The sequence below is a fragment of the Pelobates fuscus genome, chromosome 5 (assembly GCF_036172605.1).
Source record: "Pelobates fuscus isolate aPelFus1 chromosome 5, aPelFus1.pri, whole genome shotgun sequence".
Classification (NCBI taxonomy): domain Eukaryota; kingdom Metazoa; phylum Chordata; class Amphibia; order Anura; family Pelobatidae; genus Pelobates; species Pelobates fuscus.
The window spans coordinates 205,611,973-205,639,588 of record NC_086321.1 but is presented as its reverse complement, the minus strand read 5'-3'; the positions used below and the strand labels follow the sequence as shown (position 1 = coordinate 205,639,588).

General features: G+C 42.7%; 1 protein-coding gene across 1 annotated transcript in view; it reads left to right on the top strand.

Moving 5' to 3' along the window:
* The window catches only part of AOPEP (aminopeptidase O (putative)), a 579,895-nt gene that overhangs the window by 87,717 nt on the left and 464,562 nt on the right, over positions 1-27,616 (top strand). The window contains exon 4 of the mRNA XM_063454969.1: positions 9,981-10,131. Coding sequence (XP_063311039.1) covers positions 9,981-10,131 — 151 coding nt within the window. The remainder of the gene's footprint in view (positions 1-9,980; positions 10,132-27,616) is intronic.

Genomic DNA, 27,616 nt, shown 5'->3' with positions numbered 1-27,616 from the left:
TGCTTTGTAGTGGCTTGGAGTGTTCCTTTAATATACTCAAGTAATTGGGCCCATAAAACCTTTTAGCTCCAAGCTTTTGAAGCCTTTAATCAGGCCCTGTCGATAACAGATACTAAACAATATATAATAGTTATTGTTTGGGTGAATATCTTCTACAAATAAAGTAAAGCATGGGTGTTTGCGTGTATGTATTGAAGAATATAAAGACAGTATTTCTCTCCCTCTTGTTGCAATTTATTTTACTTTGTAAGACAGTTTATAGCTGATGAAGATGGCATAAATTGCTTATTTAAGAATCTTTAACACATATGAAAAGAACATTTGAATTCCATACAGGATGCTAAAGTGACCATGATATTCCTTTTTGTTGGCAGTACCAAATACTATGCTTAGTCATTTGTACCTAATGAGAGAGCCGCAAGTTTAAATGGCACTGATTTTCTATTCATTATTTCAGAATGACTCATTTCTTTTTTTTTTTTCTAATTGCAAGGTAATTTTAGATTTTCCACAAGTAAATCCAGTGCTTTTCCAGTTCCAAGAGAGAAGGACAAAACGGAATGCTCATACGTTAAACAAATTAGCTCATTCAAACTTCAGTTCACATGGTCCCACCCATCCTGTAAACTTTTTTAATTGTGAACAACGGAATATGTGGGAAATAGAATTAAGTAATTTTAGCTGCAGTCTGCCATAATTTGAATATACACAAATTTTTTACTGAATGCTTCAAAAGACTGATATTCCTATATTTGGGATGAAACTATGATAGTGTTTAGTAAATATAAACCCCAGACAGTAGAATCAAGTTGTGACAAGATGACAACTGACTTGTAAAATACAGCCAGAGTAGGTATGTATCTAACCTGTAACCTGACATCTTAATTGATTTGAAGGGGTCATGGTGCCTGGAGTCTGTATTAGACATGTGCAATTTGTTTCGGTCCGAATGTGAATTCGGACGAATTTTGGACAATGACCGAATAGATGAATTGACGAATTGTTGAAGTCCCGAAGTTCCGAAATTACAGAATTTCCGAAGTTGTTGAAGTTGCTGAAGTTGCCGAAGTTCCGAAGCACAGTATTGCCTAAGAACTAATATACTTACCAAGTGGAAGAATGAAGAATGTTACACTGTATACAATTTTAAATAAAAAGTATACAAACGTAGCCGGGATTCAGCTGTAATCATTTGCAACACTTACAACAAGCAAGTAACATACATTCGTATAAAATGTAAGTTACTTAGCCAGTCAATGTAATGACAGGAATGAATAAGTAGATAACTCCATAATTCCCACGGTATTAGGGAGCTATCTACTAAAAGGCTGAAAGACCTTAAATTGGTCTTTCAGCCAAATTTACTAATACGAAGTAAAGATTACTTAGTATTAGCAAATTATGGCCCTACTCGCTATACTGCGAGTAGGGGCATGTCTATTAAGCAGTGAGCAGCCTGTGCCTGCTCACTGTTTAAAAAAAGAAATAAAAAAGGTCCCCCCTCCCGAGCCCTAATGTCCTCCCCCCTGGCCCCCACCCCTGAGCGGTGGGTGTGGGCCCTAAATACTAATGGGGAGGGGACCTAATGTCCTCCCCCCTGAACCCCACCACTGAGCGGCGGGTCGGGGACCTAAATAAAAAATCAGAGTGCTCTGTGTCATTTTACACAGTGTGGGAAAGTTCTTTGGAATTTTTCCACGCTGTGTAATTTGACTCATAACTCTCTGATTGGTGGATGGAAAGTAACCAGAATTGATTTGTGTCAGGCAGGACAAAACAGCAATACTTTCAGGCAGTAAGTCTACACCAGCCAGGTGTCTCAAAACTCTGACTTCCCAGATGTTGATGAACTACAGCTATCATAATTCTCTGGCCCTGTATTGCATTCAATAGGCATGTGCATGGGGACAATTTTAGGTTAGGTTCGGCATTCCGAAATTCGGGATTTTCGCAATTCGGCACTTCAAGACTTCGGAACTTTGGCACTTTTGACATTTCCGAAATTCGGCAACTTCAGCATTTCGGCACTACGGCACTTCAACACTTCGGAATTTCGGAACTTCGGCATTTTGGAATTTCGGGACTTCAGCACCTCGGGACTTCTCTTGCAGCCGCTTGGTAGATAACTCCCTAATTCCCACGGTATTAGGGAGTTATCTACCAAAAGGCTGAAAGACCTAAATTGGTCTTTCAGCCAAATTTACTAATACGAAGTAAAGATCACTTAGTATTAGTAAAATTTGCCCCTACTCGCTATACTGCGAGTAGGGGCATGTCTAGTAAACAGTGAGCAGCCTGTGACTGCTCACTGTTTAAAAAAAAAAAAATAGTGCTGCCCCCCAGCCCCCACCCCTGAGCGGCGGGTGGGGGCACTAAAGTAAAATGATGGGGGGACCTATTGTCCTCCCCCCTGGCCCCCACCCCTGAGCGGCGGGTGGGGGCCCTAAATACTAATAAGGGGGGGACACCTAATGTCCCCCCCCCGGCCCCCACCCCTTAGCGGCGGGTGCGGGCCCTAAATACTAATGGGGGGAACTAATGTCCTCCCCCGTGGCCCCCACCCCTGAGCGGTGGGTGGGGGCCCTAAACAAGAATAAGGGGGGGAACCTAATGTCCTCCCCCTGGCCCCCACCCCGAGCGGTGGGTGGGGACCCTAAACAAGAATAAGGGGGGGGACCTAGACATTTTTTTAGGGCCCCCACCCACCGCTCAGGGGTGGGGGCCAGGGGGGAGGACCTTAGGTACCCCCTTATTAGTATTTAGGGCCCCCACCTGCCGCTGAGGGGTGGGGGCCAGGGGGAGGACACCAGGTGTCCCCCCTTATTACAATTTAGGGCCCCCAACCGCCGCTCAGGGGTGGGGGCCAGGGGGGAGGACATTAGGTCCCCCCCTTATTAGTATTTAGGGCCCCCACCCGCCGCTCAGGGGTGGGGGGCGGGGGGGAGGACAAAAGTTCCCCCCCTTATTAGTATTTAGGGCCCCCACCCACCGCTCAGGAGTGGGGGCCAGGGGGGAGGACAATAGGTCCCCCCCCCAATTATTTTACATTAGGGCCCCCACCCACCGCTCAGGGGTGGGGGCCAGGGGCTCAGGAGGGGGGAACTTTTTTTGTTTTATTTTTTATTTTTTACAGTGAGCAGCCACAGGCTGCTCACTGTTTAATAGACATGCTCCTACTCGCGGTATAGCGAGTAGGGGCATAATTTACTAATACTAAGTAATCTTTTCTTAGTATTAGTAAATTTGGCTGAAAGACCAATTTAGGTCTTTCAGCCTTTTAGTAGATAGCTCCCTAATACCGTGGGAATTAGGGAGTTATCTACTTATTCATTCCTGTCATTACATTGACTGGCCAAGTAACTTACATTTGATATGAATGTATGTTACTTGATTGTTGTAAGTGTTGCAAATGCTTACAGGTGAATCCTGGCTATGTTTGTATACTTTTTATTTAAAATTGGTTACAATGTAACATTCTTCTTCTTTCACTGGGTAAGTATATTAGTACTTATGCAATACTGTGCTTCAGAACTTCGGCACTTTGGAACTTCGGCAACTTCGACACTTCGGAAATTCGGTAATTTCGGAACTTCGGGACCTCGGCACTTCGGCAATTCGACATTTCAGCAATTCAGACATTCGGAAGTACCCGAATGTCCGAATTGTCTGAAATTAGTCTGAATTTATATTCGGACCGAAACGAATTGCACATGTCTAGCATTCAATATTCAATCAATATGAAGGGGGATATAATTCTGAGATCCTTGGTCTACACCTTATAGCAAATAGCTTCTTAAAAATCGTGACTACCATTTTTGGTTGCTTATATCCACCCACCTTTTCTTTTCTCTCTTTTCTTTTATTGTTCTATTTATGCTGTTGAGGTATGACCCCTGCTACTGAAGCGGCTCCTAGCCATTTATCTTTTATGTCATGGGTTTATATTACCTCAGCCAAGTCTTTTCTCCACTGTATAGTATTGCCTTCTATTAACATTGATGTGCTGTATTGGCAATTGTCTTCTGTAACTTTCTTTTTTTTTTTTTTTTACGTGATACCTACCTTGCCAATTTCTCTTTAAATAAAAAAAATATATAAATAAATGAATAAATAAATTATAAAATAAATTATATCTACCCATGGTGCTGAATTACAAACATCGTCCTCAAAGAGCACATATTAGAATGTGGGTCCCTTTCACTTTAATAAAAACAATTACATTAACATTTATTTCACAAATACATCTAAATAGCAAATGCACTGCAAATGCCATGACCTTCTCATAAAATTGAATCCACGCTTCTCACAGAGCTATTTTAGGCCCAAATCCCTCTGCCCATCTTTTTTTTTTTGTCCCTATTTTGTATAAGCTTTATGTTATTGTTGTGCCTGTGTGTATAACGGAGCTCCACAGCAATGATACTCACAGTACTGTGTCTTTAACCCCTTAAGGACCAAACTTCTGGAATAAAAGGGAATCATGACATGTCACACATGTCATGTATCCTTAAGGGGTTAAACATATTCTTATAATAAATTTGTTTGGAAACCAATGTAAAGTTACAGACTGATAACTTAAATAAGTTACATTGTTCTTGTTCTAGAATACATTTTAGGTGAATAAACCGTTAAGCAAGTCACCTAAAATTTCACCTAAAACAGCCCCGTCCCTGGCCACACTCAAACCCCTGAAATGTCCCTTTTTGTTCATTTGAAATGTTGGTAGGTATGCAAAGGTGTTGCTAGGATCCAGAAACACCTATGGCTTAAACCCAAGGGAAAACCTGATGACCGCAACACTAACAGATATATGGAGACATGTCATAACAAATGTCTTCCTGCCTACCCATTAACAGCCTGCTAATGATGCTCTCTAGGCTATCAATGAAAGTTGTGAGCCTAGATAAAAACACATGCTGCCCAATCAGACATTCCTGTCGCACTACCTTAATAATAGAGAGGTGTACAGCAAAGTTGTGCTCCCCAGCACTTCTATCTGACAGTATGCTGGAGCTCTATACTACTGATCTTTCTTTTTATAACTGGTGGCTGCTTAAGAGCCTCCACCCAAGCAACGCCTATGGTGCAGAAGCAGCATCTATGCTACAAAATTATTTCTTAAAGATTAAAGGGACACTATAGTCACCTGAACAACTTCAGCTTAATGAGGTTGTTCAGGTGAGTGCTACAGCTACCCGGAGCCTTTTTCTTGTAAGCACTGTATTTTCTGAGAAAATGCAGTGTTTACATTGGAAGCTTGGAACACCTCTTGTTGCAGTCAATCAGACGGCCACCAGAGGGACTTCCGAGTTCAGAGGCCCTAAAAAGGCCTCTCGTCCGATGCATTCTGGGTGAATGCATCAGACGGGCTATCAGCACACAAAGCACTGTGAACGCGCTTTGTGTGCTGATAGCCTGTCAGCACTGCTGTGGGCGTGGCTTCAGCTGACAGCTTCAGCTGACAGCTGAAGCCCGAACCCACAGGGACGCTTACCGTCCACAATAGTGGTTGAAGGGGGGGGGGGAGACCTACTCTCCTTCCCCCCCCCGGCCCCCACCGCTGTGCGGCGGGTGGGGGCCCTAAAATTATCAATAAGGGGGGGACCTATTGTCCCCCCCCGGCCCCCACCCCTGAGCGGTGGGTGGGGGCCCTAAAATTATCTATAAGGGGGGGGACCTACTGTCCCCCCCGGCCCCCACCCCTGTGCGGCGGGTGGGGGCCCTAAAATTATCAATAAGGGGGGGACCTATTGTCCCCCCCCGGCCCCCACCCCTGAGCGGTGGGTGGGGGCACTAAAATTATCTATAAGGGGGGGGACCTACTGTCCCCCCCCCCCCCCGGCCCCCACCCCTGTGCGGCGGGTGGGGGCCCTAAAATTATCAATAAGGGGGGGGACCTACTGTCCCCCCCCGGCCCCCACCCCTGTGCGGCGGGTGGAGGCCCTAAAATTATCAATAAGGGGGGGACCTATTGTCCCCCCCCGGCCCCCACCCCTGAGCGGTGGGTGGGGGCCCTAAAATTATCGATAAGGGGGGGGACCTACTGTCCCCCCCGGCCCCCACCCCTGTGCGGCGGGTGGGGGCCCTAAAATTATCAATAAGGGGGGGACCTATTGTCCCCCCCGGCCCCCACCCCTGTGCGGCGGGTGGGGGCCCTAAAATTATCAATAAGGGGGGGACCTATTGTCCCCCCCGGCCCCCACCCCTGAGCGGTGGGTGGGGGCCCTAAATACAAAGGGGGGGACGACCCTAGTTAACCCTCCCCCCCCCCCAAAAAAAAAAAATCTCCCTACCTACCCCCCTCACCCTAAAAATAATGAGGGGGGAACATTAACTAAAAACCTGTAAAAAAAAAAAAAAAAAAAAGAGATAAAAAAAACCATTCGATGATTTTCTTCTAAAATCTTCTTTCTTCAGCCCAAAAAAGGCCAAATAAAAATCCATAATAACCGACGCAATTAAAAAAAAAAAAAAACGAGCGCAAAAAATATAATCCATCTTCACCCATGGAGGGCTCCGCGCAGACTGAGCTCCGCAGGGTGGGGAAGGCTTATAAAGCCTTGCCCCGCCCTGCAATTAGGCTAAGAACACTCTGATTGGTGGGTTTAAACCAATCAGAGTGCTCTTTGTCATTTTACAAGCGTGGGAAAGTTCTTTGGAATTTTCCCACGCTTGTAAAATGACACAGAGCACTGTGATTGGATGGATTTCAAGCCATCCAATCACAGTGCTCTGTGTCATTTTACAAGCGTGGGAAAGTTCTTTGGAATTTTCCCACGCTTGTAAAATGACACAGAGCACTGTGATTGGATGGATTTCAAGCCATCCAATCACAGTGCTCTGTGTCATTTTACAAGCGTGGGAAAGTTCTTTGGAATTTTCCCACGCTTGTAAAATGACACAGAGCACTGTGATTGGATGGCTTGAAACCCATCCAATCACAGTGCTCTGTGTCATTTTACAAGCGTGGGAAAATTCCAAAGAACTTTCCCACGCTTGTAAAATGACAAAGAGCACTCTGATTGGCTCAAACCCACCAATCAGAGTGTTCTTAGCCTAATTGCAGGGCGGGGCAAGGCTTTATAAGCCTTCCCCCGCCCTGCGGAGCTCAGTCTGCGCGGAGCCCTCCATGGGTGAAGATGGATTATTTTTTTTTGCGCTCGTTTTTTTTTTTTTTTTTTTTTTTAATTGCGTCGGTTATTATGGATTTTTATTTGGCCTTTTTTGGGGCTGAAGAAAGAAGATTTTAGAAGAAAGAAAACATCGAATGGTAAGTTGATTTTATCTCATTTTTTCTTTTTTACAGGTTTTTAGTTAATGGTCCCCCCTCATTATTTTTAGGGTGAGGGGGGTAGGTAGGGAGATATTTTTTTTTTTTTGGGGGGGGAGGGTTAACTAGGGTCCCCCCCCCCTTGGTATTTAGGGCCCCCACCCACAGCTCAGGGGTGGGGGCCGGGGGGGACAGTAGGTCCCCCCCTCATTGATAATTTTAGGGCCCCCACCCGCCGCACAGGGGTGGGGGCCGGGGGGGGGACAGTAGGTCACCCCCCTTATTGATAATTTTAGGGCCCCCACCCGCCGCTCAAGGGTGGGGGCCGGGGGGGGCAGTAGGTCCCCCCCCTCATTGATAATTTTAGGGCCCCCACCCGCCGCACAGGGGTGGGGGCCGGGGGGGGACAGTAGGTCCCCCCCCTTATTGATAATTTTAGAAAGCGAGCTGAGCTGTCAGTCAGACAGCTCAGCTCGCGAACGCGCATTCCGCGCACATGCGCGGTAAAGCGCTCAGGTTCTTCATAGGGCGGCATTCAATGCCGCTCTATGAAGAACGCGATTGGTGCAGCGCGAAGCCGTCCCATTGGGCCCCGCGATTTCGTCATTTTGACGAAAAAGGGGGCGCGGCCTAGCGGGGAGCTCGGCGCTGGAACGGAGGTAAGTTTTTAATATGAAAACACAGAAAAAATTTTTTTCATTAATGAAAGTTCATATAAAAGCAAGAAGGAAGGCTGGGGGACCTGTCTTTCTTGCTTTTATATGGTGACTATAGAGTCCCTTTAAGTTGTTTTGGTGCTTAATTCGATGCTCTTTAGTAATTATACTATGCTTTATTTTTATGTTCTTTAGTAAGGAGACTATTAAAAATGGTCACCCAGCTTATACTTGCCTCTGGTCTTTCTATTGGTGAATGCAAGAGAAGTTGAGGGGGATGTGGAGGATGTGCCTCAGTGGAGGCTTACACTGACTCTCCAGTAGTTCAAAATAAAGGAATCTATCAAGACTGCTATAGTCAGATCAAGGCTTATTCATTTCTATCTTTCTGACAGGATAATATTGATTACAAAAATGGTAGACAGATGCAGGCACACAGCAATGACTTATAGAGATCTCTATGGAGATTGTAGAAGGTAAATGCAATTCAGCGGACAAAGCAAGGTCCTCTTTATTGGGTACACAGAGTTCCTTGCCAATATGAGTCTTTATCCTGACATCCTTCAGAAAAATCTCCATCTGTTGCAACACAGGGATATTACTCACTAGTGGAGAATGAGTAACTTCTCTGATTATGATTAAAGGGACACTATAATCACTATAACCATTTTGTGTCATTATGCCCTTCCATTCAGTGTTAAACCATTTTTGATCAGTTTAACACTAAATCGGGGTCTCTGGCTACCCACACCTCAACCCCTACTGGAAATGTGACCATTAATCAGAGCTCTGTTAGGCTGAAAGCAGTTAACTGACATTCTCAGCCAATTAAGCTGCATATGATGCTCAACCAAGGGACCATGGTTTAAACAGGATCCACACTCACTTTTGAAGAGAAGGAAAAGAGAAGAATATTGCCCAAGTATATCATTACGTATGAATCAAGTAGATATCCATATATCATTTACCAGATTTACCAGATGTTGGAATGTGGCAGGGACATTGCACTACTGCAGGCATATGAAACCTTCGGCACTCCAGATGTTTTGGACTACACCTCCTATGAGGCTTTGCCAGCATTATAAGTGTCAGAGCATTATGGGGGATGTAGTCCACAACATCTGGAGTGCCGAAGGTTGCCTAACCCTGCACTACTGTATAACATTACAACATTTTCAAAGTGGCCGTTGCTAGTGTAGAAGGCTGTTTTTCACTCGTTGCCTTCCATGTTGTACAACCCCTTAAATCTAGCTTAGTTTAAAAAGTGGTAGTCCTCATCTTCTATGACAGCTTGGAAATAAAGTGCAGAGGACAGCAGTTCCTTATTGTTATCCTACTGAGTTCAGAATATGAAAATCCATAGTCGAAGATGTCCATCCTTACAGTTAATTGTGCATAGAGATTTGGGATATTATGTAAATAAAATGTTCTTGTATTCTATGTATTCGGACTGTGTACTATAGTTATTGCTGCTGCCCAGTAGTGCGAGTTTGTGCTTAGGGCTTAATTTTGTGTGTTTTTAATTAAAAGAAACCCCAAATAAAACTTTGATTTTGCAAAACAGGTTACAATGAATAGACTTTCATTGACCTTTCTATTATGAGACTAAATATTCAGACTATGAATCTCAGGTGATTTGTTTTTTTCTAGACTGATCTATTTCTAAATGTTTGTGGCTCACAATACAAAAAATATATAATTACAATTAAGTTAAATAGAAAGGAAATCTTCTATTGTATCAGAGAAAGTCAGGAGAGATGTATCAGAGAAAGTCGATGGTTGGATCGTTATATTTGACCTCCTTAAGAAAGGTTGTTTAATTCTAGCATATTTTAATTATTAAAAAGTGTCACTGTTCTTTTCCATATTTCATTTGTAAAGCTGGTTTTAAAATCATTTATTGGTTCTATAACATCTTAAATGGAGTGTTAAGTTTTATTTAAGATCTCTGATCACCCACATTTGTCGTTCTGCCTTAACCAAAAATAATTATTATATTGCTTATCGATACATATATATATATATATATATTGATTTATGTCTTTTTTGTCTAGGATTCCACAATTGGTTTTACTATGTGACAATGCCTATGCCAGCTTCTACATTTACCATTGCCATTGGATGTTGGGAAGAAGTTAAAGAAATCCTGAGAACTACTGACAAAAATATGGATATTTGTACACCTTTAAATATGGATTACAACAGGTTTATTCCACTTTTACAACTATATATATTTTTAAAATTTGTATTTTTTATTTCTTTTCAAATTTTAGATGGGGAGGGTATAGAAGAGAAAGGGGGGGGGGGTTATAACTATATTTTAACTTTAAAACAAGGATGTGTTTATGTACTAAGAATCAAACGGTGTAGAATATTGTGCCAATATTTGAAGAGAAAGTAATCCTATTTCGTATAGTCTTCTGTTTCAGGCCATTGCCAGGATTTTTACTGTTCCACATCCAACTTATGAAATAGATTAGTTGCTGCCATATAATTTTTAGGAAATTAGAGGAACAGTTGATTTCCCTGAATCCCCAATGTAAAATTTTGGATCCCGTACCACACCATTAGGACCAAACTCACCAGTCTATTTTTAGATGTCGACCAGAAGCATTATTTTGTCTTTGTTCTTTTTAAAGAACGTTTGTTGGTGGCTTCATTCACCAAAATGGGAATTGTGGTCAAATAGCTAGAGAATTTTAAATTTCAGACCAAAACAATTTAATAAGATAAATTATCTGCTTTTTTTCACACTCCACTGTTTTGGCCTACGATTTACATTTCTTTTGTTAATTTTTCACAATTCCTGGTTTAATTAATAAACCAATTGTTTGCATTATATTGGATGAGTATTTTTTCAATTAAAATATTAATCAGCTCCCACTTCCTGCATCAGAGGTAAGTTTTTGTTATTAGGAACTAACCCTAGGGAAAAAGGGCAGGAAAAAAGTAAGGAGGCAAATTTTTGCATAACCTTCATTACTGTACCTCTCAGGAAACAATAGTTTAATTATAACAAGTAAAATTGACCAACCACAAAACAGAGAAAGGCTTAAGACCCCTAACAAGCCCGTCTCACATCCTCTTTCTTGCTGACAAATGGGAGTTGATGAAGAGAACCAAAATGCAGAAAACTGGAATTATACAGAGAATTTTGACAATTTTGAGCAGAGGTTACTCTTAATTAGCCTGCTGTAGTGCTTATGATGGTAGGAATACCCTGAAACTGTTTCCTGGTTGTGGAGAAAACCATTTTACAAGGATTTGCCAGGTGGGTCTCCTCTCCTTACAACATCTGGCTTCTGCAGAGCTGCAGTTGCTGGATACCGATCCTGTCTCTCATTCAATGGATGTGAGCATCAGCTGATTGCTCTCAGACACTGAATGAGTGTCTGTGATTAAAATATGCACAGGATAGATGTTAGCTAGCCCCAAACTCTTGTTTCAGGCTTACTAATGACAACTAAAAAGGTTAAACTATATATGCAGCGTTTCATAAACAAAATGCGGCTCAAACAGACTCCGGGCACCATGACCACTTCAAAAACTGAAGTGGCCATGATGATTCGAATCATCCTTTAAATACCATTGTACTTTCAAATATAGGGTTAATCCTTGGATAAGTGATTCAGTTATCCTAGTACCGTCAGGTCAAGAAGCATGGTGAACTGAAATATTCAGTGTGTTGGTCTGGCAGCTATAATTGTGAACATTTTTATGTGTGAACTTATGACTGACATTTTGAACATTGAGATAGAAATGGTGACACCTTTAGCCAGACACTGCAGGAAGTACAACATTCATGTGTCTTGTTTCCAAATACAAGACGCCTAGCAAACCCTTTTACTGGATAAGCATGAACTATATGTACTTGTTTCTTCGTCTGTTTGGATGGATTTTGTTAAGCCCAGTCTCACCCAGGACTGGTGATAGCTGATCCTTTCTTGTTTTCCTGGTCTTTCCAGCTATGTTAATACCTGCAATGGGCACTGTGATCACAGACTCAAGGGACTCTTTTAGTATTAAAACATTTAAAATTGTTTAATAATGAATGGGGGACAGCACTAGTGGCCTCCAAAAACTATAACCACTTCAAACAGGTGACACTGTTACGGTGCCTACAGTGTTTCTTTAGTGAAGCGATTTGGGAGCATAAATGCTGCTCCTGTAGCTTTGCAAATGAACACCTGCTTCATTTCTGAGAATGGCATGCCACTACTGCCTGTGAATTAGACAGCCACTAGGGAATTTAGACTAACTTTGATTCAATGATTGAATCTGTTTGACGTCTGGTGTCAACATGCATGTTTCTCTCTCTCTCTGGGCCACAATTGCTGCGGGGCAAGGCCACCAGGGGAGATTAGAGGATCTTCCTTGCCAGCACATGCAGAGCTGGCTCTATTCAAGCTTTAACCCGCTGTGTGCCATTAGGGCTGGTGGGGAGATCAAAGATATTCCTTGCTGGCCCACAGCCAATGAAATCTAGAGGTGGAAAGAGTACCCAGGCTCCAACCTGCAGCTCTGCTGGGTCCTGAAAGTTCTTCTCATGAGGTCGCAGCTATGCCACAGTTACCATGGCAATGCTCCAGATCAGAAATCTAGCCCTAGGAGCTGAAGGCTAAAATGCACTCACCACTGGACCACCAGGGTTTGTAATGTGCCTGAGGGGGGATATAACGTTTATTTTTTTCAAAAGTGCTTTGTTCCCATCTGCCTCCCCTCACACTATACCTCCCAACAGACATTGCACAGCTCACACACACTGAACCCCTCACATACACATTGCACCTCTCTCACACTCATTGAATCCTTCATAAACACATTGCATGAGCTTTAGGCTTGATTTCACTCACGACCTGGACCACCATGGCTTGTAATGTATCTACTCATGGGCCAATGTTCTTTGCTCCTCTCTGTCCCCAAGCCCCCAGAGACAATACCTTCCATCACACACAAACACAAACACACACACGCATTGAACCCTTCACACACTGAACGCCTCACCAGGGGCGGATCCAGAACCTAATCTTTGGAGGGGCACTGGTAAATAATTTAAAGGAACAATCCAGGCACAATAACCACTCAAGCCTTCTGAATTGTTTATGGTGCCAGGCGCACTCTCAGAGTAAATAGTCAAACCCTTTTAGAGGTCTGTCTGGATAGGGCCTATAGTAGGGGATGGGGGCAGTAGTGTGTGTGATGGGTACAGTGTGTGTGTGTGTGAAGGGTGCAATGTGTGACTATGTTGGGACTGGCACTGGACTGTATTGACATACACTGCCCCACACACATATACACTGCCCCCCCCCCCACACACACACACTGCTCCCCCCCCCCCCCCACACACACACACACACAGTGCTAAATACATTTAAAAAAATTGTGATTGTTTTTTTACATTTTAAAGTGGGTGGGGTGGAGGGTGCCAAAAATAGCACCCGCCCCAGGTGCCAAATGCTCTAGGTACATCCCTGTACTTCATGCATAATACAATTCTTATGCATTTATTTAGAAGGATGAAGATGACGCACATTGGCATTTCTTCTTCCCCAATTGGTACTCTGCATTTTATACCACATGCACCCATAACTCACCTTAATTGTCAGTTTTATTACTTTGGCTAGTTGTATACTGACTGATGGGCACAGGGGTGTGAGCACATTGCTGTCTTTATTTCAGTTACTTTTGCATTGCCACTTTAAGTAATAGAATTTCCAGCCACACTAGTCACTGAAGGGAAACTGTAGGCACTGTAACTGCTTCATGATATGAAATGGTTATAGTACCTACAGTGTTGCCTTAAGAGACATGCTGCAATGTACCCAACTGTACCTTTAACATAGGACAGGGCAAAAAATATGTGTGTGCTTCCCGTAAATTCATTTCTGTCTTGTGTTTGGCTTTTAAAACCTACTGAAGGTGTTTTGCCATTGAAGGCATTTGGCATTAAAATTCCAGGGCTTGTTATATTACCAGTAAGCTCAAAATAGATGTTGCTGCTGATCATCCAAACATTTTATTTTGTTTTATTTTACAAATGTCAATTTTAATGCCAGCATGTCAAAGCCTGTTTTACAATTTATGTCCTTAAATAAGCACTATGTTTAATGCAAATTACTATGGAAATCGTAGATTAGTGTTGAGACTGCTTTTCTCATTTAGGTTTGAATGACAGGGTTAGAGCATTTGCATTATGATTTCACTCATCGATTGTTTTCACTGTGACTTGAGTTGCTTATAGCCATTCTGTGCTCTCTCTGTAGAATAGATTACATGGTGTTTAAATATAACCTGACCGCAATGCTCTCCCTATGGTATAGTTTTTCTCTTTAACTATCCTGGGATTCTCGCCTTTGGCGTGCACATGTTGTGCTCCAAATCTTTGCATTATTTTTCCTCTCCTTATCTTGGATATATATATATATATATGTGTGTAATCTGATCCTGTTTCTCCTGTGTAAAATTAGGTCCTCCTGTTGGGAACATAACACAAAAAAGAGAAATTCCTCCACTTCTTTAAATTGACAGTTGTGCAGTGCTGAAAAACCTCTGAAATTATGTAAGTGTCAAGCGTAATAGCCAATCCGCTGCACCCCTGTACAAGGCTGCCAAAGAAGCATTAAAAGCAGAGCAAGAGGGGTCTGGCTAAGCTGTGCTTGATTCAACACTTTAGTGCCAAACCGTTCCTTACCAGTTTAAGCACTAAAGTTAAGTCTGCACCATGGACCTCCTGGCACCATAACAACGTCATTCTGATGAAGCTGTTATGGCGCACGGATGTTCAATTTTTAGATTACTCACTCCTCTGGCATACTGTGGTACGATGGTCTGTCCTTCGTCCAGGAATTCACAAAATCAATGTAAGGAAAATTGCTCTAACTGGGTTATTGCCTAAAGTGAGAATTCAAAATTAATTGAAAATTTAAGGTCATTATAGTTAAATTGGAAACATTTTCTAAAACGTCTATGCTTTCTTTTTGGCTACTTTAGTCTTGAATTTAAAATCCACTTTTAATTAACTCCAGTGAATAACCCTGATAGACGCGCTTCCTGCTGTTTCACAGAGTTTGAGTCATTGAAACCACTCTGGACATCCTCACGCTTTGCATAGGAAAGCATTGAATAAATGCTTTCCTATGGGGAAGGCCTTATGGGGCGCTGAAGTCTGAAGAGGAGTAGATGAAGCTAGTGCCGTGGGGTGGGGGAGGCAGAGGAACACTTCAATGTTAGGAATACAGTTTTTTATTCCTAACAATAAATTGTTCATTTAGGCTTTCAGTTACAAAATGTGTACTTTCCTAATTATGCATTCACAATGCTCCCTCTGATATAGTACTACAGAAAATGCAGCCACTTTATATGTGAAAGCTCATAGTAGCGGTAATTAGTAGACTTTTATATATTGCCTGTTTCTCTTATATATTGCCTGTTTCTGGGGGCGGGGCCTGACCGCAGCAATGAGCGGACGCTGATCACCACAGCTCCTGCAACCATCGCCAGGAAAACCATCAAAAACCACTGAAACAGCTTTTAAAAAAGCCAAACAAAGGCCACCAGATGTCGGGTGATGCCAGGGTGAACACAACGGTACCCAACAAGCGACTACATACCCGGTACGTACCAGACACGCTGGTGAGGCCTACCAGAAGAGCAGGTATGGGAGAAACGGCCGCTCTCCTGCAGCTTAGAATGCCTGGACACTTTACGCAGAGCCCGCGTTCCCCCCCCCCCGGACCGGTGGGGGTTATCCCGGCCCACATCCACACAAGCGAGCATACAAGCACTCACCAAGACACACGACCGCGAAGTGCAGAAGCCACACGCGGAGCAGGCAAGATGGCGCCCTACCCCCAGACCGCCGCTCTGCACGAAATAGAGCGGGAAACTAAACGCCGATATGATCGAATCTTCGACGCCCTATGGGAGAAGCTGGAGGCCCTGATACAGCCCCCTCAAAAGGGAACCCCACCAGGTGACATGAAGCAGGGTCCACAGCACGGAAGCGCAGGGAGAGACAGGGGGAACCCCCCGAACCCCCCGAACCCCACCCGCAAGAGCACACGCCTGAACAGGTTGGCCCCAAACCCAATAACCTTGACGGCCACTCACGGCCCGCACAAACTAAATGAACCACAGGAGACTCTCAAAGCACGACTCCAAAGGCGGCCTTACAGACGGGTTGAGACCCGGCCTAAAGCCCAGAGAGGCCCAGACCGGACAAGAGGACAGCAGAAGGGAAAGCATAGCATGGCGGCCATGAAACTTCCATACCGGGAAGGCTCAGACAGGCGACCACAACAAAAAACACGCAACACAGCCAAGACCCTGCGCTGCCTGCCGGGTGAATCCACTCACTGCAGGGGCGCCCTACCTCACCACTCGTCCGGAATACAGACCTCCGAGCACAAGTTCAGCACAGTCCACAATGCGATGAGGTTGCTGCCCGGCGAACTACACTGGCACAGAGCCCATCCACAACCAACGAGGGAAGACACCCTGCGGTGCTCTGGGCCCGCCAGCCTATCCTCCAGAGCTGGTGTTGGCTGACCGAGGCAGACTGACCCAGAGACATTCTGCGGCCCTGCAGGCCCTACAGCAGAGACACTGCAAGACCCCACTGCACAGTATGTCTCACAGTATGGCCCTGGCAATGCGCAGCAGAGACTCAGTGACCTACACCACAAGGCCTAGCAACCCACCTACCGCAGGCCTGACTAATGTTCGAATGTGTGCTTTTTTGTTTCGATCATCTTAATTTTAATATTGTTTAACTGTTTGTTTATCCTGCATGCCTACTATTAATGTCTCACTACCGGTTGACTGCGGCCAAGGCATTACCGGGAAGCATATCACTTGTTGCTCAACACTCCGTGAGCGCTAATCAAAACGCCCCTTGCTACTGGCCCACCGCATATTCCGACACAATGTAACTAGAAGGCTCCTGCCTTAACTGACCGCCCAACGGCAGCACACCCGCATCCCAGCAAATGCCTCCTATGTTTTATCCACCCCCTGGCCCTAGTCTTTCCCTTAGATATCCAGCACGGCTAAACTACCCACTCTAGTGGAACACATATCACTAACGGATAGGTGGGCTGCGATCTCGCCTCTGCTCACCTATCTCAACGTTTAAATTTTTTACCACGCCACGGGGGAGGACACCTGGGTGACTAGTACATTTCCTTATACCCAGCGTAGCTAGCTATGCTCCACGCAGGTCTTGTTCAGCAAAGTATGCCATACACACAATGGTCCATAACTGATAATAATCAATAATCTAAACTAGCACTGCATTAGGCCACCTGCCAACGTACGTTAAAAATGCATTTAGAATCAGCTTCTCACTGGCATATCATTGATAACTTACTTCCTTGTTACTTGGCCTGACACACACTAGTACTTACCGAATGCAACGCTACTCTCCTTGATTTGAAGGGCACTGTTATATGCTCTGCAGCCCCATTTTTATTGTTTATTGCCTAGATATAGTTTTCAACATACATTTTAAAGCCGAATACGTAAGCAGCACACAAGGGAATCCATGTGATCAGAGGTTATTGTGCAGCCTGTTGTGTTTTCCTTAAACTCATTAACCTTATTGCTACAGCAAAAGTCTAACAACCGAGCGACGAATTATAACCTGTAATTGAGAGTTGCGGACAGTTCCTAGTACTAGCCTGCAGCCCTCACCTGTATTTCCATATTTGCATAATCTATGAGGTTAGCAGATCAGATACCGTGCAGACTAGGATTGATTATAGCTATAATCATACACTTTCAAGCCATTTACGTAAGCAGTGCATAATAGAACCCATGTGGTCAGACGTTATTGTATTGTCTGGGTTTTTTTTCTTAATTTTTAATCTTCCTGATACTGTTTAGAACTACCAAACGTGCGACATATTGTAACCTGTCATTTAAAGTTGTAGACAATTCTTAGAGTCAGCTCATAGCACACACTTGAACCCGTCTGTATGCATGACTCATGCTGCGAACAGAGCGGCAGACGTGCAGACTAAGCCTAACTATAGTTCAAAGTACACACTTTGAGGTCGACGACTTCAACAGAATATGATAGACCCAATGTCGTCAGACGCTATTGTATAACCAAATGTTTAGATTGTACCTACTATGCCTGGAATAATGTAAAGCCCTGTTATATCCTATTCTTACTCAATTTAACACTAAAAATGTGCAAGAACTGCTATATACCTCACTGTACTTAATGTTTGCAAAAACATGTGGATTGCCTTTGGGGTACCGCATGTACGTTTTGATACGTTTATACGCACTACAAAAATAAAGAATTAAAAATAAAAATAAAATATTGCCTGTTTCTGCTTGCCCTACCCAAATAAATGCTAAGCATGATATTGGCATCATTCTGGAAAATGGTTTGCTAATGTGCTCTAAATGTAATTAAGTATGTCCCAAGTTAAACTGAACTCATGCAAATCTGGCAGGTAATTTAAGAGATAAAACAGCTCCTAAAGTCTACTAAAAATGAAGTAGCTTACCTGAAATCCAGAGGAAAGATTGTTTTCAGTGATCAAAAGAGCCCTGAGACACAATGCCATCCATGAGTTAAACTGAAAAACAAAATATTTAATCTTTGTGACACTTAAATAGAATTTGCATAATAATTTGGAACAGGGTGTATGTCCCATCCAAGCCACTAGGCTCTGCTGAAGACATATGTCTATCCTATGCTTGTACTCACACATGTGAAGCCCACCTTCAAGACTTCTCTAGTGCTGCACTGTTCCCGTGGAACTCCCTTCCCTTCTCCTTTAGATTTTCACCAAGTCTCCATTCCTTTAAAAAAAAAAAATGAAAACTTACTTCTTTAGGAAGCATAGCAATTAATCTGTTAGTCAATCATTGTAAACACAGATCTGCCCACACCAGTCAAGCCTTATGTCTTCACTTGTGTCTTTATGCAACACATCATCAACCTGCCATCATTTTGTCTTGATTTCACCCCATTTCCTGGAACATTTGATTATTATATATCTAAACAGATATTTGCTTGAGCTGGCATTTTACATTTTTTGTGACAATGTCTAGAGGTTCTGTTTATTGTTTGACTTCTTACATTCACATCCTGTATTAGTGTTAGGATTCTGGGTAAACATTGGGGAGTAGCGGTGATATAATGTAGTGCCATCTACAGGTCAACTGAAACATGTCTAACATAAATCCCACCAAAATAAAATAATTTGTTGGAACTAGTGAATGTTTGGTGCTGCTATCACCTGTGTGGATGACTCAAACACACAAATAAAGTGTAACACAGTGCAATTAAAAATGGTGGTGAGAGCACTCAATAAATAAGGAATACAAGTTTTTTACCTAAAAAATGTAGAGCATAAGAGACCATAGGGTAATAAAGTTTGAAGCACTTAAAAAGCTGACTCAGACTACAGGTATGAAACGGAGATGAATCTTGGTTATGATGGACTTCTGTAGTAGTTAGGATAAATCCTATTCGTCTTATGGTAGTCAGTTCCAAAAATCCAGGATGCAGGATCAAGGTAAAAGACTATTTATTAGACATATATAAAACAAATAACAGATAAAATTAGTCCATATAACTTGGCACTCGGCGCGTTTCGGCTAGAAGCCTTCCTCAGAAGTGGTGCTTTCGTTCATCTCTGTTGGTTCTGTTTTTAAATAGAACGTTTGGCGCTTTTTCCGATGGCTTCCGAAAGCGGAAGAAACAAGCCGGAAGCCATCGGGAAAAGCGCCAAAAGCTCTGCCTGTGGCTGATTAATATGTTTTTAACCCACAGATATGTATAAAGGTAGATTATATTGTTTTTTCTAGTACATGATTGGTTTTATTACCTCTGAGTTCAACAAATCTTGTACCTTGTTTAACTACACTCTGTACCCCTGTGTTATAGGTAGATCCAGGGATAACATTTGCAAAGCAGAGAGCTGAGACACATATAGCTCTTGGCATTTACCTAGCATCTTCCCTGGCCACCTCCACCACATATGTAATGAATACTTGGTTGTGGCCCTAGAAACCTGCAGGCTTTCTGGAAGCCATAGCTGCTGTTCCACACTGTGGGGGTATAGGATATTATTTTCAACTTGAGCTGGCCCACCTCTTTTTTTGGGATGCAAATAGGTAGAGCATGAGTTTTACGAAGATTATTTTTGTAAAAGGAGACATCACCATATTCCCCAACAGAGACATGTTGCTGGGTTGTGTAAGGCTCAAGATAATGTTGTCCGCGTACAACGCTAACTTATTTGTTATCGACCTGGTATTAAACCCGATAATCTGACACACCTTTTTAATTTTGTACCCTAGAGGTTTCAACCTAGAATAAAATACAAAGAGGATAGAGGACATCTCTGACTGGTTCCGTTCTGTTAGGGAAATGCTATAGACAAAAAAAGGAGTTTTTTGCTGACGGGGAGGGGAATATAGGACTCCCATTGCCTTCAGGAATGCAAATTTTCAAAGTATAGCATACGTATAGGACCAGTTCAGTTAATCAAATACCTTTTTGGTGTTTAACACTTAAAGCAATGTTTGTGTTTGTTGACATTGAGCTAAGTCAATGATAGACAGAAACGGTCTAGTATTATCAGCCGCCTGCCTCCGAGGCACGGATCCTGCCTGTTGAGAAGCAATCAAATTGGGCAAGAATTGCCTCAACTTCTTTGACAACAGTTTGGCGTAGACTTTTAAGTCTGCATTAAGGAGTGAGATTGGTTTGAAATTTGCAGTGACAGTGACAGGGGTTTTGCCTGGCTTAGGCATCGTTAATGTGTTCACTTACAACATCTCATTGGGGATCATGCTGGTATCTTTATAATGGTTAAAGAGCCTAGTCAATTTCCCTAAATGTAAAGTAATAATGGTTTATAAACCCATCTGGGCCTGGGGCTTTATTTTTGGGTAATGGCTGAATAACTCTGGAAATGTCCTCTTCAGTAAAGAGGGCAACCGGTTCTGCCTGTTGAATGTAGTTATTTACGGTAACCTAACTTCTGCTAATTAATTTATTTGAAAAGTTTGCTAGTTCAGGTTAGTAGGGTTAGCTAATTTATAAATAAATGATATTTTAGTACTGCTGAATTTTTGTTTGTTTTGCTGCCAACAGCCTGCGCCCTAACCATAATAGATTTGTCCTAATTTCCTAAGGTGCTTTTTAGTGGACACCAACTGTAGCCTGTAGGTCTTTTAGTTAGAAAATTTGGGAAGCCAACCATGTGGACGGTAACTACTTATTATCAGTCTCTAAGGACTTTCATTGCCGGTACGTCATCTGTTCTTTTATTTTATAGGTGTTTTTGTAAAGTCCTCTGTTGTATGAGCAATCCATGCCTTATGGGCTAACCACACCACTGGAATTGTTGCCACTCCTGGATTCTGAAAAATTATGTCTGTAACACTGTCAGTAATTCTGGGAAACCGGGGGATATGTCACCAGCAGGTCATTCAGTCGGCAAGCCCCAAAACCCTTCTTTGGCTGTGTCACCAAAACTGCCAGAGTGAACGGAGCATGATCCAGCCCAATGGTAGCTCTCCTAGCTCTAAAAAAAAATGCCAGCATCCATCCAACACATATCTATCCTGGAGTACCATTGTTGAGCGACTGAGAATTGAGTATAGTCTCTGGTAGCTAGGTTTAGCACAAACCATGAGTCATAAACGCCGTATTTACCCATGAACTGTGTCAAGAAGCGTCCTTGGGTCAAGCTGGTCTTGGAGGGTGTGCAAGCTCCTGAGCCCGAGTGTGCCACGGGGGTTCAAGAACACATTTGGAGTCCTTGCACAACACCATGTGTCCCTCTGTAGGGATATAACTTCCTGAGACATTTATCTATAAAAGCTATTTGACATATATTCGGAGCATAAAAGTTTGCAATTGTGATCAGCTCATTGTTTAAGATGCCTATCACTATAAGAAACCTGCCCTCTGTATCAGTATTAAACTTTTTAAGAGAAAACTCCCAATCTCTGTGAAATAAGATGGCCACCCCTTTAGTTTTATATTCAGCATAGACCAAAGGATATTTGTGTGACTGTTAGATTTAGGCTGGTTCTGTTATAAAAGTGGGTTTCCTGTATTCACGTAAGTGCTGAGTTAGCTTCCCCAATGTCATTGAAGAGAAGTCTCTGCTTATGGATAGAGTTCAGTCCCCTCACATTATGAGAGTATATAGAGAAAGTCATGTTAAGTGCCATAAGAACATAGGTATTTGAACTGGTCTACAAAATATTCTGACCCCCATCCACCACATCCATCCAGGGCAGCCACACTCTCTCGCCGGTCTTGCAAGCCACCATGGTGGACACCCAGGACGCACCCTGAGGGAAAGAGGCATAAACTGGACGGGAACAAAGAGGAAGAAAACATGCACTAGAGTGTGAAAAGAAGGAATAAAAATATAGCATTTTGTAACATTATACTAAAAGCAACAAGGGTATATACAGTTCCTCTCCGCCTGGGCAAAATAAACTTGTTGTACCCTAAGAATATACAAAGATTGAAAGCCTTCACTCCGGTATTAAAAGTGTTAACTCTCTCCCTGTACTATTTTCAGAAGGGGAGGTGTATGCGAAGTAAGCCTAACCCACCCAACAGGTATTAATGTGGCACTATCTTACTAAACATTTTCTTTTCTCTCTAATCATATTTACACATTTTCCATTTTCATTAAACAGTATTTAGTGCTTGCGTTCCGTGTCCACTCACCCTCTCTACTAGCCCAGCACCACTCACTCAACCACAATTTCCCAACCCAAGGTGCACACAATGCTTGTCCTAATTTTCTATATTGGTGTGCATTTGGACATAACTGCCATTTAGTGACCGTTAGAAGCCTGCCTCCATGCCCGGGCCACCATATAACAAACTATGTTCGGGGTCAGATCAATCTGGGGGCGTGGAGACTCACTTAAGTTAGCCCTTTGTAAAAATTCAAACGACTAGCAAAGGTGTCAACTGTTCTAACCCCTAACCCCCACACATCCCACTCACCTTATCCTATATAAGAACATCAAAACATGACTCCCCCAAGAAATTCCAGCATCAGACCTCTTAAAGATGTCTCTCAGGTCCCTTGAAAATTACCAAAACATTTTAGAAAATAGCATGACATTTACCCTTTGGTCTGCAGCCCTCTCAAACCTTCCTCTTCTGGTGTCTCTTCTCAGCCGGTTGGCCGGGTCATGTATTCCCTGTTGTTAGACGTAGATGTCCAGGGGTGAATTTTGATGTAGACTGCATCATCTCTGTAGTGTGAATATTCCACTTCTGTAATATCCGCTGGCCCTCTGCTGGAGTACTGATGGGAGCATCTTCCCAGGACACCACATTAGTAATTTTGGTGGGAACTGGGGGGTATGGAATGGCCTGTTGCCAAAAACACCTGGTAACATTAGCAAAGAATCTCTGTTTTGCTAGGCTGCGCCTAGAGATCGGTATATACAGATATCTTAGCATACAGTTCAAGGAGGAATTTCATCTTCTTGGTTGTTGCCATCAAAAGCTATTTAGTTTGATGATAGTGTAGGTGGACAATTGTGTCCTTGGGTGCTGTCTCAGGTATGCCCGCGATAGTTTGTAGGCCCTGTCAATTTGTACCTCCTCTTCCATCAGCATCGGCATATCTTTCATGTATACCTGAAGGTCTTCATTGGTAATGGAGTTTAGGATCGTATGTTTGCTCATGTTGTTATAATGGGCCCTGTCCTGCATATCTGACAGTTTTAGTCCCATCTTGGTCTGCTACTCTTCCCTTGCTCTGAAGCTGTTTATAATCTCATTATGTATGACACACAGCTTCTCCAATTGCACCTCTACATATGTTGTGTGCTCCCCCAGGCAGGCAATCTTTTCACATATATCCACTGTGATGAATTTGAGGTTTGTCTGTATTGTGGTCTGCAGGGACTGCGGCATATTGTGCAATTTTGTGCTCTGTGACAGGGGAGCTGCTGTGTCTGACTCAGAAGTCGTGTCGGAGGGTGGCGAAGCCAGAATAAGGTTACCATCATGACACCTGGCCTCCATTCTTTTTACCCGCTGTTATGGTTTGACCCTGCTCTCCTGCCGTTTTAAGTGATTTATGTGGGGACATGGATGTGCCGCTCAAATTGCAGACCTTTTAAGCTTGCCACTGTGCAAGATGTTGTTGTATTGAAACGCTGGGCCTGTACGTGTATGGAGCTTCCCTCACATGCGACTGTCCACCGTGAAAGACATAACACGCCCCTCCGAATAACAGGCTGTTTGAACCATAAAAATTTGGTACAATGAGACAAATGTGAAGCAGATCCCGGGTAAACAAACATGAATTGAGTGCAACCAATGTGGGTCATAATAAAAGCAACTATGAGAGACATATATCAGGAATAACCAATAGAAGCTAGAAGGGTCATTCAAGTATAATTCAAGTGCACAATGTATGCACAAAATTCTTATACCAAAGCTTGGTTTAAACACAGCTTGTAACACTGTGCATATTCTAAATGGGATCATGTAGAAAAATTACATTAACCCCTTAAAGCCATCATGCAGTGATGGACTTAAAACGCCCAGGGACGGCATAGACCACCATGGCTTTAAAGTACCAGCAGGGCTAGATCCAAAAAGCCCCAAGTACCAGTGAGCCCCAGGTTTCATTCAATAGCTTAATCATCCAGGGCCACAATTAGATTGTCAGAAACTGTGGGCTAAACTCAAAGTTTGCGCTGCGCAGAGCCCTTTAAATCCATTTAACTCACTCTGACTTAACAATCATGTTTAGCCATTGGGATTATCTTGGAATCCTGGGGAGTATGATAAAAAGAAAACACCTGGTCAGGTTTTCCTGCATGTCCTCCTACCAGTTCTCACTGTAGTAAATAACTCTGAGAGTGTTTTTTTTCCTAAAAAGAATCTACTAGTAAGTGGGTTAAATATTGTTAGTTTGGTCACGTTGTAATGGAGCTCACTCTACTGACACTATACACTCTGATAGGTAAACCATGATCCTCAAAATATATTATTTAAATGTGCTCTTCAAATTCATCTCATTCACCTAGCACATTTCACTTCTCCTTTTGTTTGATTTTCATTGAATAGGTTAATAAAAAAGCAATTTGTCACTTTCCTGATTTTACAGTTATCTATTGAGCTAAAAATGTTCAGCAATAATGTAGCTGAACTGCTACACTATGAAATATATGAAATATATTAAATCACACTTGAAATGTACTGCCAATTTTACTGGCAGTGCTACTTACTAAATCAAACCCGGTACTCTAGACAGCCAGCATATCATTTTAAGAGCATGATTGCTTCTTAGGTCTTCAAGGTATTTTAACCCATGAACTGTGTACTGCTAGTGGCTAATTAGTGACATGGGAGGCATTTTTTTTAATCTCAGAACTCCTTATTCCCATTAACTTCTTCAATGGTAAACAGGATATGAGCACACCTGTTGTTCGAAGGTTAACACTTCAGAGTACACATTTGTGCATTTTTTTCCTTTTGGTAATCAAATTAAAGTATCTCAGATAGTATCCCCAGCTGTCTCTGGTAAGATTAAAAATCACTCATTAACCATGAGTGGTACAGCATAAAACCCATCATTTCTGTCACACTCTTTGAACACAGCTGGAGTGAGCTCATTTTAGGATTCAGATGGAAGAACAGATCTGTCAAAGAAAACCCAAGGCAGAAAAAATTAGGACAATAAACATATATTATTTCCCAGGATTAGCTCAAATGTTTCAGATCCCAGTACAGTCTGTCAAGGACAAAACAGCTGCTTGTGTTAGCATTTTCTAAGATATTTCTCTGCTCATTTTTTGTGATTTTTGTTTAAATGTATGAATCACTCAGTGACAATTTTACATTTTAGGTAAGCAGAACGTGCAAAGCAGGGTTTATTTATTTTTGAACTGCTGTAGTGGTCATCAAAAATTCAAATCAAAAATTCAAATCGCCATGAAATAGGAAACTTTGGCCAATACTTTTACATGAATGTACAAACTTACCTTCACATATACATACATGCAAGGTAAGAGGCAGCGACATAACAAGAAAAAGACAGGGGTACAAGAAGATGCATAATACCGGGCCTTAGAGTGGCCATGGCCAGGCTAATGTAAAGGTACAGCAATGAAATAACAGGAGTAGACTAAGGGAAGTTTAAAGACATGGAGAAAAGCAAAACACAAAAAAAATAATACAAAATACACGCAACAACAGGCAACAGAACCTCTGAAACCAAGGCATAGTTGAGATAGGCATGGGTCGGGAGCATGGAAAAGAGAAATGTTAGTAAACAATCCAGGACTATTACACGGGTAGTCAGACAAGCCAGTAGATTGGAACATGAATCGGGCAATAAACTAAACAGGCCGGATCAAGTACAAGAAGGCAGGAGAGCTGAAGCGTTGTCAAGGCAAACCAGGTCAAAATATTAATAAGAACTCCGGAACCACAAAAGGGCATAGATGAGCCAGACAGCTTTCTTCTTTAATATGGAAAATGTGGTCCTGACTTTAATTTTGCTTCCTGTGAGTGATTAACAGTGAAAGGCAGTTCCTGTGCTACCTACAAATGCTCTGCAACAAAAAGCCGTCAGTGTGATTAAGCAGCCCTCTATACACACCTTTTTTGAATGTCCCCAGAGGCTGCAACACCTAAGCAAGAGGCACCACTAACCAAACACCGCCATGAAGACCAAGGAACTATCCAAACAAGTAAGGGACAATGTTGTTGAGAAGTACAAGTCAAGGTTAGGTTATAAAAAAAAAATATCCAAATCTTTGATGATCCCCAGGAGCACCATCAAATCTGTCATAACCAAATGGAAAGAACATGGCACAACAGCAAACCTGCCAAGAGACGGCTGCCTACCAAAACTCACAGACCAGGCAAGGGGGGCATTAATCAGAGAGGCAGCACAGAGACCAAAGGTAACCCTGGAGGAGCTGCAGAGTTCCACAGGACGACAATAAGCCGTACGCTCATAGAGTTGGGCTTTATGGCAGAGTGGCCAGAATAAAGCCATTACTTTCAGCAAAAAACAAAATGGCACGTTTTGAGTTTGCAAAAAGGCATGTGGGAGACTGATAAAATGTATGGAGGAAGGTGCTCTGGTCTGATGAGACTAAAATCGAACTTTTCAGCCATCAAAGAAAATGCTATGTCTGGCGCAAGCCCAACACATCACATCACCCAAAGAACACCATCCCCACAGTGAAACATGGTGGTGGCAGCATCATGCTGTAGGGATGTTTTTCAGCAGCAGGGACTGGGAAACTGGTCCTAAATACAGGGATATTCTTGAGCAAAACCTGTACCACTCTGTGCGTGATTTGAGGCTAGGACGCAGGTTCACCTTCCAGCAGGACAATGACCCCAAACACACTTCTAAAGCAACACTTGAGTGGTTTAAGTGGAAACATGTAAATGTGTTGGAATGGCCTAGTCAAAGCCCAGACCTCAATCCAATCGAAAATCTGTGCTCGAATTGCTGTTCACAAGCGCAAACCATCCAACTTGAAGGAGCTGGAGCAGTTTTGAAGGAGGGATGGACAAAAATCCCAGTGGTAAGATGTAGCAAGCTCATAGAGACTTATTCAAAGCGACTTGTAGCTGTGATTGCCGCAAAAGGTGGCTCTACAAAGTATTGACTTTAGGAGGGTGAATAATTATGCACATTGACTT